Source organism: Polypterus senegalus, chromosome 10 (assembly GCF_016835505.1).
Source record: "Polypterus senegalus isolate Bchr_013 chromosome 10, ASM1683550v1, whole genome shotgun sequence".
NCBI lineage: Eukaryota > Metazoa > Chordata > Cladistia > Polypteriformes > Polypteridae > Polypterus > Polypterus senegalus.
Genome location: NC_053163.1, coordinates 25,407,232 through 25,420,912, shown reverse-complemented (window position 1 = coordinate 25,420,912; position 13,681 = coordinate 25,407,232). Strand labels below are relative to the sequence as shown.

Here is a 13,681-nt window from a genome sequence, read left to right as displayed (position 1 = left end):
ACTCTAAAGACTTGGACTTTCATTCTTTTACACAGATATTGGGAGTGCCACACACCCCTTTCCAGCAACCTTATGACTCCCCCTTGCTCTCTCAATCCATCTACTGACTTCATAGGAAGAGTCATCAGAGGCATGGATGTCACTAATGCCATCAACACTCTCTCCACAGACTGACATACTGCTGATGGCTGTGTCCAAGAGGTCATTAACTCTTGTAGGCCTGATGTTGACTTTTGTCAAAAGGAGGATTTGACGCTGGTAATCAACTGTAAACTTTGACAAAATCAAGCTGTTATGTTTTAGTTGGACTCTCGTTGCTAGAAGAAAAGTTAGCTTCATTGGTTTTGATCGAGATTTCCTGCACTCGCTTGAGTAGCAAGGTGCAACCGAGGGCAAAAATGGCATTGATCAAAGCGAACGTGTAAAGCAAAATACTCTGTGGACGACATTTTGCCAATTCTCTCTGAATTGGACTATGACTTGTCAGACTCTAATTTTGATGCAAGTGATCAAAAACAAATATGAGGTTCCTGGCTTCAGGTGGTTGGTCCCCAGCTAATCGTTGTGCTGAACAGGTTCATGTAGCTGACACTCCTACGACACTGCTCGCCTTGGAGGACTACCACTTAACAATAATAAGAGGTAGAAACCAGATTGCAATGTACTGTGACCCTGACCGCTGCTGCTGCTACTCCAGCCACACAAAGGCAGCCTGGCAGAAAGCCTGTCGCAAATTCTTGACAAATTGGCAGCCACAGCATGCAGCAACAGATGTTTTATGTTGATTTCTCTGTGAATCTCTGTGATTATATGATATCATCTACTTTTAAATTCTGCTACGTACTTGTAAAATTTTTATTTGTATACTGTATTGAGGATTTGTTCAGTTCTGTGTATTGTATTGTATTGCATTGACCCCCTTCTTTTTGACACCCACTGCACGTTCAACCTACCTGGAAAGGGGTCTGTCTTTGAACTGCCTTTCCCAAGGTTTCTTCCATTTTTTCCCTACTGGGTTTTTTTTTTGGGGAGTTTTTCCTTGTTTTCTTAGAGAGTCAAGGCTGGGGGGCTGTCAAGAGGCAGGGCCTGTTAAAACTCATTCTTGTGTGATTTTGGGCTATACAAAAATAAATTGTATTGTATTGTATTGTATTGAAGCAATTCCTTTTTAGAAAACTATGTTTTTTGGAAAAAATATTCAGCCCTCAAAGAGTTAAAGGCCAAATTTTGGTTTTGATCCAGGACACTCACGAGCCCAGACACTCACACTCCTCACTCAGTCTCTTGAGAGCCCTGATCAGAGCCTCCATTGAGTCGGCGAAGATCACAGCATCGTCAGCAAAGTCGAGATCAGTGAATCTGTCTTCACCAACAGATGCCCCCCAACCACCGGACCCCATGACACTACTCAACACCCAGTCCACACAAGTATAAGTAGAAGCAAGCAATGAACCTCAGAATCAGCTGGGAGGTGTTTAACATAACATTAAAATGTGAAAACTCCCACTTTTAATAGGCTCTGTAAGTGAAAGAATACGAAGGTTAAAATGAATTACTCGTGTCTTGGTATCACCACAAGCAGCATCTTACGATTATGCTGGGTGCAAGGAGCCAAAAAAAGCTTGTGGAAGCAGATCGGCACATATGGGAGGGATGGAGGGGGGTGTTCTTGATCCAGCAGTCTAGCTCCTTAAACTTTAAAATACGCTATAAGCTATTTTCTCAGTTCTAACGTTTTTAAACATTCTGCCCTCCAAACATGGATACCACTGTGCACATTCAAAAACTTATTGGTCTATATAACATGATGTAAAAGAAACAACAATTAAAAACCAACAAAGTTCTCAAGAGAAGAAAAAACATGAAAAATTTAGGGATTAGATGATAAATAAATACAGTTTTAGATTTGCCTTCCACAAAGTCCAATAAAGGATGGCTTTAAAGTTGAATTTTATTGAGGTCCAAAAAGACAGTCACTCCACTTCTCTTACTTTTTTGACGTTTACACCATCTAATGGGGCTTTCTTCTTGAAGACAGAATTCTTTATCTCAGATAAAATCTTGTCTTTACTGGAAACATGTCTGAAGAGAAGCATAGTGTAATGGACATTTTTTTTTTATTTTTCATGTCTTTAAAAGGGGCTGATTATTCACAACCAGAAAGGATCCTCAAACATGACGAAGAAATGCATTGATATTAAGGATATTTCTCTTTCCGAATTTCTCTGCTCCTCACATCAAGTCATTCCAAGTTCTCGTTTATAGTCCTTCTATTGTAAAAGTCCAGTTCAAAGCTGGGCAATGTAGTTGCTAGGAAACAATCCAACTTGTCCCCGAAGACGCCCTTTCCACCAGGATGGGTCAGAACGATCCAGCACTTCAATGACATCCCCGTGCTGAAAGCCCAACTCGTCCACCTCTTCTGCTGAGAAGTCATAGAGGGCGCGGACACGCATAACTCCTCCAGCCTGGAGACATAAAAAAAAAAAGCAAATGGTGAGCTGAATAATTTCTCAACCCTCTTAGATGAACTTGTATTAAATTGCATTAACATGGAAAAAAAAAGGTGATGGGGGCTGCATGAGCAGAGAATTTGTATAGGTGCAAAGAGAGGGGAATGACCCATGAAAATCAATAATTGAACAAAGCTTGACAATTACTTGCGGTACAGGATGAGCTTCAGACTGACGCCGAGGTGGAGTTGAGCTGCTACCTGGGTTACCAAATGGAGGTGACCTCACCTTAAAGAAGAAACCATATAAGGATAAAAACAGTTTCAACTGACAGTAACAGACTTTCATGATAGAGCTATCTATTCCATCTGGATCCTGTGATACTCCAATTATCCATACCAGCTTTTTCCATTACAGGTTTGTAGGTAACCATATCACAGGCAAGAATCAATCCAGGATAGGACACCAGTCCATCACAAGAATCACTCATAAAACACAAGCATAACACACACACATCTTCGAGATAGGAGATTAAACTGGAATACTCAGAAATCCATGCAGACATTTGCGAACAATAAAAAAAGCTTCTCATGGAAATTAACTATGGTCCCTTGAAGCTTTTAGGTGGCAGAATAGATCTAAAGCTTAGGTTACTTTTCAGATGGAAATTCACAGTTCCAAATTCTCCATTTAAAGAAGAAGATAATTTAATTCCAAGGTATGTTACCTGCTGAGATGGAATATCAGATGGCCTTCGGGACTGCATTGGATTTGGAGGTATTCCAAATGGCCCTGCACGCTCCTCTAAGCTTCCACGCTTGCTCTGGATAAAATGAAAGACACTTCAAAATCTTTGCTTTTATGTACACAACTTTTAATGATCTAAGCAGCATTGATAGAGCACGCAGAATATTTTCTCAACTTTCGTAGGAATATGTAAAATCACCTTGGAGCTACAGAAAGACCTAGTTTCCATGATGTAGTGTATACCAAGTCCAGGTGACTTTAGGTTGGTTATTCTTATGTACCTGGACACAAAACACTTTTTTTTTTCCAGTGAGGAGATTCAAGCTGTGTTGTTTAGTGGGGGATTTAAATTGATCTTGGCATGGGTGAGTGTGGCTGTTTGTGTGTTTGCCCTTGTTGTGGACCAACACTCTGTATGGCGGTTTCCTCCTTGAACAGGCTATATGGTCTCCAGAAAATTGAATGGGACTGAGCTTTTGTGAGGACTGCGTCTTTGTGGACCTGGAGAAAGCATATGACTGGGTGCCTTGAGAGGAGTTGTGGAATTGTAAGAGGAATTTGGGAGTGGCAAAGAAGTATGTAAGAGTTGTACAGGATATGTATGAGGGAATTGTGACAGTGATAAGGCTTGCAGTAGGAGTTTTGGATGCATTTGGTGTGGAGATGGGGTTACATCAGGGACTGGCTCTGAGCCCTTTCTTATTTGCAATGGTGATGGACAGGTTAACAGACAAGATTAGACAGGAGTCCCCGTGGACTATGATGTTTGCTGATGACATTGTGATCTGTAGCGAGAGTAAGGAGCAGGTTGAGGAGACCCTGGAGAGGTGGAGATATGCTCTAGAGAGGAGAGGAATGAAGGTCAGTAGGAACAAAACAGAATACATGTGTGCAAATGAGAGGGAGATCAGTGGAATGGTGAGGATGCAAGGAGTAGAGTTGGCAAAGGTGAATGAGTTTAAATACTTGGGATCAACAGTACAGAGTAATGGGGATTGTGGAAGAGAAGTGAAAAATAGAATGCAGGCAGGGTGGAATTGGTGGAGAAGAGTGTCAAGAGTAATTTGTGACAGACGGGTATCAGCAAGAGTGAAAGGGAAGGTCTACAGGACGGATGATTTGGAGACAGTGGCACTGACCAGAAAGCAGGAGACAGAGCTGGAGGTGGCAGAGTTAGAGATGTTAAGATTTGCATTGGGTGAGATGAAGATGGGCAGGATTAGAAATGACAACATTAAAGGGTCAGCTGAGGTTGGATGGTTTTGAGACAAAGTCAGAGAGATGAGATTGTGTTGATCTGGACATGTGCAGAGGAGAGATGCTGGGTATATTGGGAAAAGGATTATAAGGATAGAGCTGCCAGGGAAGAGAAAAAGAGGAACCCCTAAGAGAAGATTTATGTATGTGGTGATGGAGGACATGAAGGTGGTGGGTGTAACAGAGCAAAAAGGTGATCCGCTGTGGCAACTCCCAATGGGAGCAATCAAAAGAAGAAGAAGACTGAGCTGTTGTGAAGACAAGTACTGTTTTTATATTTTTAATGTAGTTTATTATGTCTGGAGGAAACCAGGCACCTGTGCAGTACCATTCCAATAGTGAAGGATGGTGGTGGCAGATTAGTCAGGGATGTGGGAAAGCTGAACAGAGCAAAGTTTAGAGATATCTTGAATGAAATCCTGCTCCAGAGCACTCCAGACCAAAGATGGAGCTGAATGTTCTCCTCCCAATATGATAAACACTCAGAGCACAAAGCAAAGACAATACAAGAGAGGCTTAGGGACAACTCTGTAAATGTTCTTGAGGGATCCATCCAGAGCCCAGACTTGAACCCAATCATACATTTTTGGAGAGACCTGAAAACAGCTGTCAACTGACGGTCTCCATACAACTCGATAGAAAAGAAAAAGCAGGAAATCTTCAAATTGAAGTGTGTGAAGCTTGTCCCTTCATACCCATGAAGACTCCAGGCTGTAATCGCTGTCAAAGGTGCTTCAACTGAATACTCACTGTGAAGACCTGGGGTACGCCTGCTGCCCCAACCTGACACAAATAGACAACGCCAGCAGCTCAATACAACAAAAACCTTTATTTCATGGAAAGGCGGTCTCATCCAGAGTAATCCACAAGGACCGATATCAACGATCCCAAGCTGGGTAAAACTCTGCCCCCTTTCCTCTAGAGTCTTGCAGCCTCTTTTCTCTTTTGAGCCTCACCAGCCTTATCCTTCGACTCTGGCTCCCTTTGGGAGGAGGCTGGCATCTTTTTAAGCCACACCCCTGAGCACTCCAGCTGGTTCATTAAGGAGGTCTGAAATTGCTCCCAGGTGCGACTGAAGCCCAAAGTAGAGATCAGCAGCTCCTGCAGTTCCCTATAGCTCCCACAGCTACCCTTTGTGGCATCCACATACCCCAACAGGACTGTGCTGGCAAATAGTAATTCCCACACAGCCCTGAAGCAATCCAAGGCACCGTTACATCCCACGACGGCTGCCAAATAATAGTTCCACCCCGGAGGCATCCCAGCTGGGTAATGGTGCTGGCCGCCATCTGTCACATCAGTAAAGATCTGGATACTTGTCACAATGTGAGATAACAGTTTTTAATACATTTTTAATAAATCTGTCTAAAATAATTTTTTCGAAATTTTTTAAAATTAATTTGAATGATTTTGGCATATGGCTGCAACATAAGAAAACATTAAAAAAGTGACAGGACCGGAATATTTTTTAAATGTAAGTATGTACAGTATGCATAAATTTAAATGTCTGTATGTATTTCTATAACACAATTTAAGTGGAATGAAAAATGCTATGATGTCCTTGTTTTTGATTTTGAACATGCGCTGACTGTTTTGTAATATTATAGTATTGAGCTATAATTAGTTGCCGTGCTGTGTCACATTGCCGGGGTTCTGTTGTGCATGAATTCGTTCTTGGGACATGAAATGAACGTGGCCACGTTGTCTTATTTAAAGCCAAGATGCATACTTTATAAGTGAACGTGCTTTGTTTTATATGAAGAGAAGACCCTGTAGCAGAAAGTTACTCTGGCGATTTCTATGATGAGGGGTTTTGACTTTTGCTTTCCCCCAGTGTTTATCCAGACTTACATCCTGTCTATTCCTTTCAACTTGGTTGCCAATCTTAATGTCTTCCACTTTTTTGCCCTCAGCTCTGTCAAGACTACTCATCGTATAATTCACTTAAAGTATCTCTGCCTCAAGTTGGCTTTTTAAAATATTTATGATTTGATCTTTGTTGAAAGGTCGGAATGGTTATGACAGTATGTATAATAGCAATGGAGCAAAAGTTTGATTTGCACATGGATATTTACTAGCCAGTTTTCTCTTAGACAATCAAAAAGCAGCAGTGGTCTCAGTGGTCTTCAACCTTTTCACCACAACGCTGTACACGCAACTGTAATTAACAGGACTTCCTAATACGTTTGAATGAGCGAACCACAGACATACTTAAGATGTTTGTCCAAGAAGCATTTTGGGTTCTGTGCATGAAAGATACTCATAGTGATGCATATGTGGCTATGTTTGCATAAGTTGAAATTGTTTGTCAGATCAAATTTTCTCTCTCTACAGCCTTAAGCAGGTTTATGCATCAAGGAAATTAGCTGAATTTTTGAGTACACAAACCAAAAGTGTTTACTGTATGGTTTGCTGACTTGCCTGCTTGCAATAGAAGGACCCTATGGTTAATCACCCGTAATACATTTTTCAGTAAATATATGTTTTCCATTCATTGCTTTTGTACATGGAGTCATTTCAGAAATTATTCAGACTCCTTCACTTTCCACACACATTTATTGCAGTGAATAGATTTGACATTTATGCTAATCAATAACCCATAATGACAAACTGAAAACACAGAATGTTTTTTGTAACTTTATTAAATATCAAAAACTAAAATCTCTCTTTTATGATTTATGACTGATTATGATTGATGTCAAGAACTTGACTGGGGTTCACCTGTTGCAAGCTGAATTGATTGGACATCATTTAGAAAGGCACACACCTGTGAATATAAGGTTTACAATTCAGGACAAAACCCGAGCCATGAAGTCCAAGGGACTCTCTGTAGACCTCCGCAAATCAAATTGTGGTGAGGTATACATCAGGACAAAGGGATAGAACCATTTGTAAAGCTCTGAGTGTTCCTAGGAGCTGAGTGGCCTTGATAATTTTGAACCGTAAGAAGTTTGAAACCTCCAGGACTCTTCCTAGAGTTGACCATCCGGCCAAACTGATCAACCAGATATACTAGGCCTCAGTCAAGGAGGTGAATAAAAACCAAATTGTCACTCCAAGAGTGCTTCAGAAGTCCTCTACTGAGATGGGAGAACCTTTTGGGAGCAGCACTTGAAAGTTTTTGCTACAGAGTAACGTTAGATGGAAGAGCTCTTGAGAAAAAGGTATAGGAACGCACGTTTGAACTCTGAGAGCTCAAGGAAAAAAATTCCCTGGTCTGATCAGCCCAAAACTGAACATCTTTGAGCAAAACTCCAAGCTCTATGTCTGGCAAAGACCAGGCACTACCATTCAACTGTTTAATGCCATCCCTATGATGAAGCATGGTGGAGGCAGCATCTTGCTATACCAGAGGTAGACTGGTTAAAATTGAGGGAAGGAGGATCATTGAAGAAAACCTACTGTAGAGTGCTTGTGGACTCACACTAAGGTGATGGTTCACCTCTCAAAGCCTGTCAACACTGGAGTGGTTTTGGAACAAGAATCGAACTGTCCTTGAATGGTCCAATCAAAGCCCAGACTTAAAACCTTATTAATTATTTATGAAGAGACCTGAAGATGGAAGTTTACAAAAGCCTACCATCCCAAATAATGGAGCTTGAGAGGTCCTGCCAAGAAGAATGGGATAGACTGTCCAAATCTAGGTGTGCAAACCCTGTAGAGTCTTACCCAGGAACACATGGAGCTTTAATTGATGTCAAAACTGGCTTCTACAAAATATCAAATGAAGGGTCTGAATACTGATACGATTGAGAGATTTCATTTTCTGATTATTAATAAATTTGGAAACCTTTGGAAACAAGTTTTCACTTTGTCATTATGGGTTATTGAGTGTAGATTGATAGGCAGTTAAAAGTAAATTTATAACACAATAAAGTGTGCAGAAAGTGAATCAGTCGGAATACTTTCTGAATCCACTGTATGAGGGGGTACTCAAAAATAACCGGAATCTATACCTGGTGCGCTATCTAGACGTAGAATTTTGCCGTTAGATGCAGCATACTTACATTATTCTGTGGCACTCTGCATTGTTCATACAGCATTCCGTGTCGGTTTTTCTTGGTGCTTATTAAACGTGTTCTGAGATTTTTGTGATGGGTGATCATAAAGAACAGCGAGTCTGCGTTAAATTTTGTTTTTCCTTAGGGCAGCGTTTCTCACCCTTTAAGTATTTGTGACTCGAGTTTTCATAACAGTTTTGATTAAGCCCCTCCTAACATTTTTTGAAATGTAGATGCATATTTTATTATACCTACTTAACTTTTATCGACATTTATCTAACTCTATATTTATTGTTCTTGTATCAGAATGTAATTTAAGTTAATTTGTTTTGGTTTCAACTGATGCTTTTTTCATATTTTTGATTCTTGTTTTCTTTTTTCACATCTTCGTGCCCCCCTTTTTGTTACTTCGCGCCCCCCTAGGGGGGCCCGCCCCACAGGTTGAGAACCACTGTCTTAGAGAAAACAGCTGCTGAAACTGTACTGATGCTTGAAACTGCTTTTACAGAGGAAGCTTTAAGTAAAACACAGGCCTACAAGTGGCTTTGCGTTTCAAATGAGGGGAAATGTCACTTAAGACCAACCAAGATCTGGCTGACCTTCCACAATTAGGAATGACGTAAGTCTTGAAAAAATTCGAAATGCAATTTACGAAGATCATCCTCGGACTATTGAAGAGATTTCTGAGTTGACTTGTGTGTTTAGGGAGTTCTTGCCACCTTCCCTATCTTGCTCTGTGTGACTTTTTCTTGTTCCCGCATATGAAAAAAGAACTCAAAGGAAATTGTTTTTTTGTAAAATCACTGCAGGCATTGGACAACTTCCTCTTCAGCAATTTACCAAATCATAGGAATAAGTGCATTCATTCACGTGGAGAGTACTTTGAAGGAGACTAAAGTTCCAGTAAGTAAAAATTATTAAAACAATTTCTTTTTTCAGTTCCGGTTATTTTTATACAAATGGGTGAATTCAGTCAATCAGTCAGTCAGTTATTTTCCAACCCGCTATATCCTAACACAGCACACTCATTTGGGACAATTTCAGATCACCAATGCACCTGACCTGCATGTCTTTGGACTGTGGGAGGAAACCGGAGCACCTGGAGGAAACCCACGCAGATACGGGGAGAACATGCAAACTCCACGCAAGGAGGACCCGGGAAGCGAACCCAGGTTTCAATAAATCAAAATGATTTCAATACACTTCTTTTGTTTCTCTTTTTAAAAAAACCTATTTGACAAAAATGGATTCCTAAGCTTTGTTTAAAAAGTTCAACGCTCAGTTGCTACCTTAAACCAAACCTTACCTGCTGGAGCTCGTCCCTGGTGCCCTCCCGCAAGAAGATCTGCTTGTGTTTGGAAATGGAGGAAGTCTTGTAGAAGTCAACCAGCTTGTTAAGGGAGGGGAATTTTTCTGTCCAGAGGAAATAGTTTCCTTTGCCATCTTTCATCACTTTGAAATGCTGCACGTCTAAGTCATGTCTGAAACACAGCAAATGAATACACAGATTCAATATAGAAATCTTTACAGTCCAATGAAAGATACAATACACAGAATCAATTTATGAATCATCTGAGTATTATACAAAATTTTGGTAACCTCAGCACTAATATACTGCTCAAAAAAATTAAAGGAACACTTTTTAATCAGAATATAGCATCAAGTCAATGAAACTTCTGGGATATTAATCTGGTCAGTTAAGTAGCAGAGGAGGTTGTTAATCAGTTTCAGCTGCTTTGCTGTTAATGAAATTAACAACAGATGCACTAGAGGGGCAACAATGAGATGACCCCCAAAACAGGAATGGTTTAACAGGTGGAAGCCACTGACATTTTTCCCTCCTCATCTTTTCTGACTGTTTCTTCACTAGTTTTGCATTTGGCTACAGTCAGTGTCACTACTGGTAGCATGAGGCGAAACCTGGACCCTACAGAGGTTGCACAGGAAATCCAACTTCTCCAGGATGGCACATCAATGTGTGTCATTGCCAGAAGGTTTGCAGTGTCTCCCAGCACAGTCTCAAGGGCATGGAGGAGATTCCAGGAGACAAGCAGTTACTCTAGGAGAGCTGGACAGGACCATAGAAGGTCCATAACCCATCAGCAGGACTGGTATCTGCTCTTTTGGACAAGGACAAACAGGATGAGCATTTCCAGAGCTCTACAAAATGACCTCCAGCAGGCCACTGGTGTGAATGTCTCTGACCAAACAATCAGAAACAGACTTCTTGAGGGTGGTCTGAGGGCCCAACGTCCTCTAGTGGGCCCTGTGCTCACAACCCAGCGCAGTGGAGCTCGATCGGCATTTACCATAGAATACCAGAATTGTCAGGTCCACCAATAGCACCCTGTGTTTTTCACAGATGAGAGCAGGTTCACCCTGAGCACATGTGACAGACGTTGAAGTGTCTGCAGAAGCCATGGAGAATGTTATGCTGTCTGTAACATCATTCGGCATGACCAGTTTGGTGGTGGGTCAGTGATGGTCTGGGGAGGCATATCCATGGAGGAACGCACAGACTTCTACAAGCTAGACAAAGACACCTTGACTGCCATTAGGTATCAGGATGAAATCCTTGGACCCATTGTCAGACCCTACGCTGGTGCAGTAGGTCCTGGTTTCCTCCTAATGCACGACAATGCCCGGCCTCATGTGGCAAGAGTATGCAGGCAGTACCTGGAGGATGAAGGAATTGAAACAATTGAATGGCCTTCACAATCCCCTGACTTAAACCCAATAGAACATCTGTGGGACATTATGTTTCGGTCCATTAGGCGCCGCCAGGTTGCTCCTCAGACTGTACAACAGCTCAGGGATGCCCTCATACAGATCTGGGAGGAAATGCCACAAGACACCATCCGTCGTCTCATTAGGAGCATGCCCCGACATTGTCAAGCATGCATACAAGCTCGTGGGGGCCACACAAGATACTGAAAAGCATTTTGAGTAACAGAAATTAAGTTTTTGAAAAAATGGACTAGCCTGCCACATCTTCTTTCACTCTGATTTTAGGGTGTCTACACAATTGAGCCCTCTGTAGGCAGAAAACTTTTATTTCCATTAAAAGACTTGGCATCCTTTTGTTCCTAAGACATTGCCCTGTCGTTATTTGTATAGATATCCAACTTCATATTGAGATCTGATGTATCTAATGTGTTTCTTTAAAGTGTTCCTTTAATTTTTGTGTGCAGTGTATCTTATTTTAATGGATGGGGTGTTACATTTACATGATGTGCCTCAAATAAATACATGAGGAAAACTCTTCTGGTCTAGTGTCTAAAGAACTGGACATTAAATAATAAAGTTGCCACTTCAATCAAGAGTTTACTTGACCTTCCTGTACTTCAGTTATAAATTAAAAGAAATACATGTGAATATCAATAGTTTAGCTTGTCACTTTCATACTTCTAAAGCTTTTTCTTATGTTGTTCACCACAGACAGGAACCATGTAAGCTATTGTAATGTGTTATCCAAAGCAATGACAGCACCCAAAAACTTTAACCCCACAGAGAGGTGAACATAAGGTAGAAAATAAATTAGCAAAGGAATAAGGAGGACTTAAATCATTTTTCCATTATCTACCTTAATAATAATACTAATACATTTGATTTATATACAGTAGCACCCTTACTCCATAGATGTTAAACGCCTGTCTGTTCCATGAGGTCCTAAGCTTCTCTCTCTTTTAGGATTCGTGGTTTTAGCATATTTTATACTGTGAGAGATGGCCGGCAGTTAATCTCGGCCAACACCCCCAGGACACTAGATGGAGTCCTCCCTGCAACATGGAGGTGCCCCGAATTCCTGCAGGGCATCATTAACAATGGAGTTTGGCTTCACAGTCCTGTTGGATACCGTGGGGCCCGCCAGGGGACGCTGCAGGGAGGCACAGGGATTTATATTTTCCTCATAGCCTGGAAGTACTCCCTAGTCATGGGGACGGAAGAAATGAAGAAAAAGAAGAGTTTTCATCTGACCCGGAAGTGCTATGGAATCACATGGACTGAAGGACAGAAGCACTTCCGTGTCGAGCACTATTTAAAGGACTGTGGGAAACCCAGCAGACTGAGCCGGAGTTGGGAGGGAGTGTGACGGAGCTGCTGGGTGGAGAGGAGGATTGATGTATTGTTGATTATTGATTTATTATTGTATATTGTGGAGGTGGAGGTGCTTTGTGCACATTATTCAAGAAATTAAAATTATTTCTGGGGCTTTTACCTGGTGTCTGGACGTGTTGTCTGCGGGTTTGGAGGAGCGACAGCGACCCCTAGTGTCACAATACTTACTAACTTGAATTTTGGAATTATTACCCTATTTACTTTTTCACTAGCCCTGGTAGCTATCCAAAGACAAGCATTCGAATACTTAAAAATATTTACCACCTTTTGCTCTCTGTGTAATTTCATCCCTTTACTTCTGTATTCATGTCTGTCTGAACCTTTCTTCACTGGCACTACCATTTTCAAACGTATTCCCGCTTCTCAGACTCAGTCCGGTTTGGCATTTGCCGTCTTTGAAGGCAACTCAGCAAGCCTCATATGTCCCTCGTGTGTCTCACGTTCGCACTTCCTCTTTTGTTGTGTTACCAAAGCCTAACTGACCAATCACACCAAAGCCAAACAGGCCAATCAGATTGCTCTGTGGGTCAGGACACACAACCTCAGTGCTTTATTATATAGTAGATATTTTATTATGGTGACATTACATGGCCACACTGTCTCCTTTGTGCACTGTTATTTTTTTAGATAGCTGTTGCCAGTTTGTGACTATCTTTGCATGACCATGGTCATGTTTTCACAATTCCCTTACCAGTCGACAGAGGTGTTTATATACTGTCCAGCTTTATATTCCATCCTGAGGCTACTGCAGAAACAATTCTCTGATGTTTGTCCAGTTTGAGAGGAGCTCTTTAGAAATCCTTGAGGCGGTCACTGCAGAGCTCCCCCCTCTATTTTTTAGCACTGGTACTGATTTAATAGCCCAGCCACCCTTAGACTACATCCACACTACCACATTTTAATTTAAAATGAAAATGTTCTCCATCCACAATATTGTTCTCACGTCATTTACAAAAGTATCCCATCTATGTTAAAACGACCATAAACACAAATGCCTACACTGGGCATGTGTGCATAGGTAGAAAAAAGGAAAAGGCTGTGTCCTCCACGCTAGACATTCATTTGCAGTTTGTATTTACACATGGAGAACAGCAATGGAATTGC

The 13,681-nt window shown here is 41.4% G+C and overlaps 1 protein-coding gene across 1 annotated transcript in view; it reads right to left on the bottom strand.

Annotated features, from left to right (window-relative positions):
* Nucleotides 1–1,492: 1,492 nt before the first annotated feature.
* grap2a (GRB2 related adaptor protein 2a) overlaps nt 1,493–13,681 on the bottom strand; it is an 81,927-nt gene continuing 69,738 nt past the window's right edge. Inside the window, exons 5-8 of the mRNA XM_039765547.1 lie at nt 9,765–9,939; nt 3,181–3,276; nt 2,661–2,741; nt 1,493–2,468 (exon numbers count right to left, since the gene is read on the bottom strand). Coding sequence (XP_039621481.1) covers nt 2,289–2,468; nt 2,661–2,741; nt 3,181–3,276; nt 9,765–9,939 — 532 coding nt within the window. The 3' untranslated portion in view covers nt 1,493–2,288. The remainder of the gene's footprint in view (nt 2,469–2,660; nt 2,742–3,180; nt 3,277–9,764; nt 9,940–13,681) is intronic.